The sequence below is a fragment of the Pocillopora verrucosa genome, chromosome 8 (genome assembly GCF_036669915.1).
Source record: "Pocillopora verrucosa isolate sample1 chromosome 8, ASM3666991v2, whole genome shotgun sequence".
Lineage (NCBI taxonomy): Eukaryota > Metazoa > Cnidaria > Anthozoa > Scleractinia > Pocilloporidae > Pocillopora > Pocillopora verrucosa.
The window spans coordinates 22,896,524-22,900,893 of record NC_089319.1 but is presented as its reverse complement, the minus strand read 5'-3'; the positions used below and the strand labels follow the sequence as shown (position 1 = coordinate 22,900,893).

General features: G+C 38.4%; 1 protein-coding gene across 1 annotated transcript in view; it reads left to right on the top strand.

Annotated features, from left to right (window-relative positions):
• The first annotated feature begins 663 nt into the window (after positions 1-663).
• LOC131792494 (isatin hydrolase) overlaps positions 664-4,370 on the top strand; it is a 4,040-nt gene continuing 333 nt past the window's right edge. The window contains exons 1-4 of the mRNA XM_059109875.2: positions 664-766; positions 2,160-2,512; positions 3,497-3,668; positions 4,215-4,370. The exon at positions 4,215-4,370 is cut by the window's right edge and continues 333 nt beyond it. Of these exons, the coding sequence (XP_058965858.2) occupies positions 2,165-2,512; positions 3,497-3,668; positions 4,215-4,370 (676 nt within the window). The 5' untranslated portion in view covers positions 664-766; positions 2,160-2,164. The remainder of the gene's footprint in view (positions 767-2,159; positions 2,513-3,496; positions 3,669-4,214) is intronic.

The following is a 4,370-nucleotide window of genomic DNA, read 5'->3' as shown; positions in this document are numbered from 1 at the left end:
CAAATTCTATCTGGGTTCTATTATCGCCACGCCGGAGGAAAAACTGTTTTTAAGCGCGTGACACTAGGTATTGTGTGACATTCATATACAATTTACATTCTTTACATTTTTCGAATTCTTGACATATTTCGTCGTAGTCTACAAATACAAAGACTACAAATACAACGGGTGACCTTAAAAGCTGGAACGGTGGAATGGTGGAATAGCGGAATGGCGGAAAATGACTCCAAATCCTAAAACATGGAACGGCGGAAAATGACCCCAAATCTTAAAACATGGAACGGCGGAAAATGACCCCAAATCCTAAAACACGGAATGGATGTCAGGGCATGTTGCACAAATTTTGTACAAAGACACCAAGCGCTTGGCTCATTTATCCCCACGACGATAACGCGCGTGACTAAAATTAAGCGTTATTAATTTTTTTTTTCTTTTACTGAGTGGTATAAATAATAATTAACCAAGACTACTCAGGTATAAATCGCATCTCTTTAATAGTACTCATTGGGAATAGTGTTTGTAAAGGTAGTCCATTTTAGGGTGGTCCATTCGGGTAGTCCATCCGGTATTCCATCCAGTAGTCCATCCGGTATTCCATCCAGTAGTCCATCCGGTAATCCATGGACTGGGGGTCAGTGTTATGTCTACGACCGGCCAAAACAAGCCTAAAGAATTGTTGATATATGCAAAAGCTCAACGCATAATTTGAATAATGAAGTCACGGGTTTAGTTTAACGGCTCAAAGCTATTTGGTTGATTGCTTGAGGTAAGAAATCTGTCTTTGTAACATTTATAGTTTACCAGTTAGTATCCGTAGTGCTTGGATCCAAGATTTCACTCATAAACTGACTTTAACGGTGTCATTTGGCTCAAGTTGAGCTAGTATTTTTCTTCTTCTAACCGAGGCAAGCGAGTTGCGTGCGGCATCGTGTAGAGCACGTGAAAAATCAAGAACGCAATACACGAATTAGACGCGGCCTTTGCCAAAGCATAAGTACAAATCAGAAAAGAAGCGTAAAGCGATGTACCTCTAAAAGACTCAACTTTTGAAATAATTTTCTCGAGTCTCGCCGGGAATATATATAACGGGGTAATATGTAACTAACGGCGTAATTTCTTCCAGTCAGTTGTCTTATATGTACGATTTTACGCCAGTAACTAACGGCGTAATTTCTTCCAGTCGGTGATATATATATGTAAGATTTTACGCCAGTAACTAACGGCGTAATTTCTTCCAGTCGGTTAATTATATACTGTAAGATTTTACGCCGTTAGTTAACAGCTTAAAATCTCCATTTATATACACCGTCGCACATAGTGGCGTAAAATCTTACAATCTATAGACTGTGTTAGTCACATATTACGCCGTTATCTAACTACCACTCTGAGATACAAAAAAGATAATCTGTTCCCAATTATTCATTTGTCTAAAATCACCTCCAAATCGTCGGTTAAGCGCCATTGCTTTTGTTTCCCAGTTCGTTTTTTCAAAATGAAACTTGCTTCACTTCTTTGTTTTCCACGACTGAAGCGTTACAACGAGTAGATAGGTTTTTGACGTAAGTATGGAAATATGATAGGCAATTTATAAAAGTGAGTTGAAAGAATAAATAGCGTACATGGAGGCAGTGTGATTGTTTCTTGCGAGATAATTTTGACGCTTTCTAGGACTGTGCGAGGCTGTACCAGTGAGGTCGTAACGTATCCAAAACTTATCATTAGAGAAGTAATGTTTGATGAGTTTCGGTTGCTATTATTCAAACCAGCTGGACCATTGAGACAACGAGTTATTTTGAATTCATTACTCGCATATCACATTGACGTCTGTTGTCCTCATGAACCCCTTGCGAGACTCTAGTACAGAAATAAGTTGATTTGTTTGAAATAATTGCCTCTTCACACTTCGAGTTGTATTACAGAAGAGGGTAACCCTCTTATCGTCAAATTTTTGAAATCGCTTATATGAAACAAGAGGAAAGAAAACACTTAATGAGATGGCAACAACGGGGTGATGGGACTCAACAACCTTGAGATCAACTGACTGTCCTAGCCAGGAGACTGAAAAAATGATTGTAAAAGAGACCATGTAAAGCTACTTGTTTTTACCATTGTGTTGTACATATTTATTTGTTTAACATTGTACTACACTCTTCTGACAGGGAACATGAGGAGCCTTGTGAATTGTTTAGCGATTTGTGCAATCTTTGTTTGGGTTCCGGCTTTTGGAAAACCAGTTGAGAATTCAGAATGGATAGAACTCTCTTACCCATTCAACAGTGAGACTATCTACTGGCCAACAGCAGTGAGTTTCCATCACTCCTTGGTGTTCGAAAATTACACTGCTGATGGGTATTACTACGCTTCATACGACATCAGAGCCTCTGAACACGGTGGCACCCATATCGACGCACCAAGGCATTTTGCGGCGGGAAAATGGACAACAGACCAAATACCCCTTGATCATCTCATTGGGCCTGCAATAAAGATTGATTTATCTACCAAAGCCGACAAGGTGAAATTTTATCATTATTATCAAATTAAATGAAACGATAAAACGATAGAGGTAGTGCTCTTTGCGTTGCAATTACTTTACCTCTGTCGGGGCTAGGCGTCTCCGATCAAAACACAGGTTCTTAACAAAAACATACCCTTATCATTACGCCACCCATTTCAGTAAAATTGTATTGACTTTTAAATTTTCGAAACCTGTTGAATTATTTTCGCTCCACTGGTTAGTAAGTTGTTTCACCAGTTTCTTATAGTTAATTAGTAAAGAAACTGATATCGGTATAATATGTTGGTTTCAAAATGAATTTTTGTAAGCAGTAGTGACATTACGTTGATTGACAAGCGGCCTAAGAACCGTCTGCAATTAATTTTGATCGTTCACAAAAAGTATCTAAAAAGTTAAAATGTAAGGTATTTGGTTACAGTTGAACTAATCGATGGAACTTTCATTCATTTAATATCTGAATTTTCTTAAACAATTTGTTCTTAGTGAAAGGGCGAGCGAAGTTTTAATTTCAGTTCTACAACAAATATACGCACTCGGTGATTCTTAAATGACTGTGAATATTTTAAAATTATATTTGTGGATAAAGAAGTGAATATGAAAGCGACCTTCGCAGTAATGAACTTTACTCAAGCAGTAGTGAAAGTAAGGCTTCATTTTCACTACTGCTTAAGTAATGTTCATGTCCTATCTTACTTAAGAGGACAATTTGTTTAACCGGTGATGAGCTTCCTCAGTAGGTGGTCATTTCCTTTCTCGTGGCCTTACTTCGTGATTCTCTGATGATACTTTAAAGATAAATTTGATATTATTCACTCTTAGTAGTTCAAGATTTAACGGCTGTGTTGTCTTCCTCTGCGGTGATCTAAACGCACCATTCACAGCGATTGAAACTGATAGTAACCGCGATTAGCATTACGACTGATTAATACCAAGAGAATGGTACGAGTTTTTTTTTTTCTTTCCCTTCTTTCTTTTCTATAGAACGCTGACTACGAGATGACACCAAGCGACTTACAGGAATGGGAAGAGAAACACGGCGTGATCCCAGATAATGTTATTTTGCTGGTATTTTTCGGCTGGGGAAAATATTGGCCGAACAAGAAAACGTATCTCGGAACTGATCTCAAAAACACTTCCCTGCTGCATTTCCCAGGTACGTTGTTGAAATAATAGACAAAAGTTATAATTTAGAAAACGTAAAGGGGACCATCAGGACAAATTAAGAAAAAATAGGAAAGATTATTAAATGAAACTAAGCAATGGAATGAAGGAGAAAGCATCGAAGGCAAATTAATTTCTTTTAAACCTTGCGTCGCTGTTTCCAGCCTGTTAAAATAAAAACTTGATGGTCTAGGCTCTAGGTTCCTAGAAATACAGTACTGAAATTATAGAACCGTAAAATTTAGCTGAAGAAATGATCACTTGAACACTTAAGTCGGTCGGTGAATATCTCTGTTGCAGATGATTACCGCACCACTTCAATACTCTGAATTGTAGTCTCCTTACGAAAAGATTACTATGACTGCCATTTCGGCAGTTTCTGCCCTTCCCCAGGCTGCTGCATACTCTGATATTCCTCCATGAAAAATTCCTTCCACTTGAGAAGGTCAATTCTGTTTTTCTTCTCGTGTAAATAAGCAAGGGCAATGTAGCCATATCTTGTTAAATGCCCCATACAAAGACAGGTTTCTTTTCATAGGAATACACCCCGACGCTTCTCGTTGGTTGGTTAAGAATCGCAAAGTCAAGATGGTTGGTATTGATACCCCATCCATGGATTTTGGACAGTCCAAGATGTTCCAAACACATCAAATCCTCTACGCTGAGAACATTCCTGGGCTTGAAAATGTCGCCC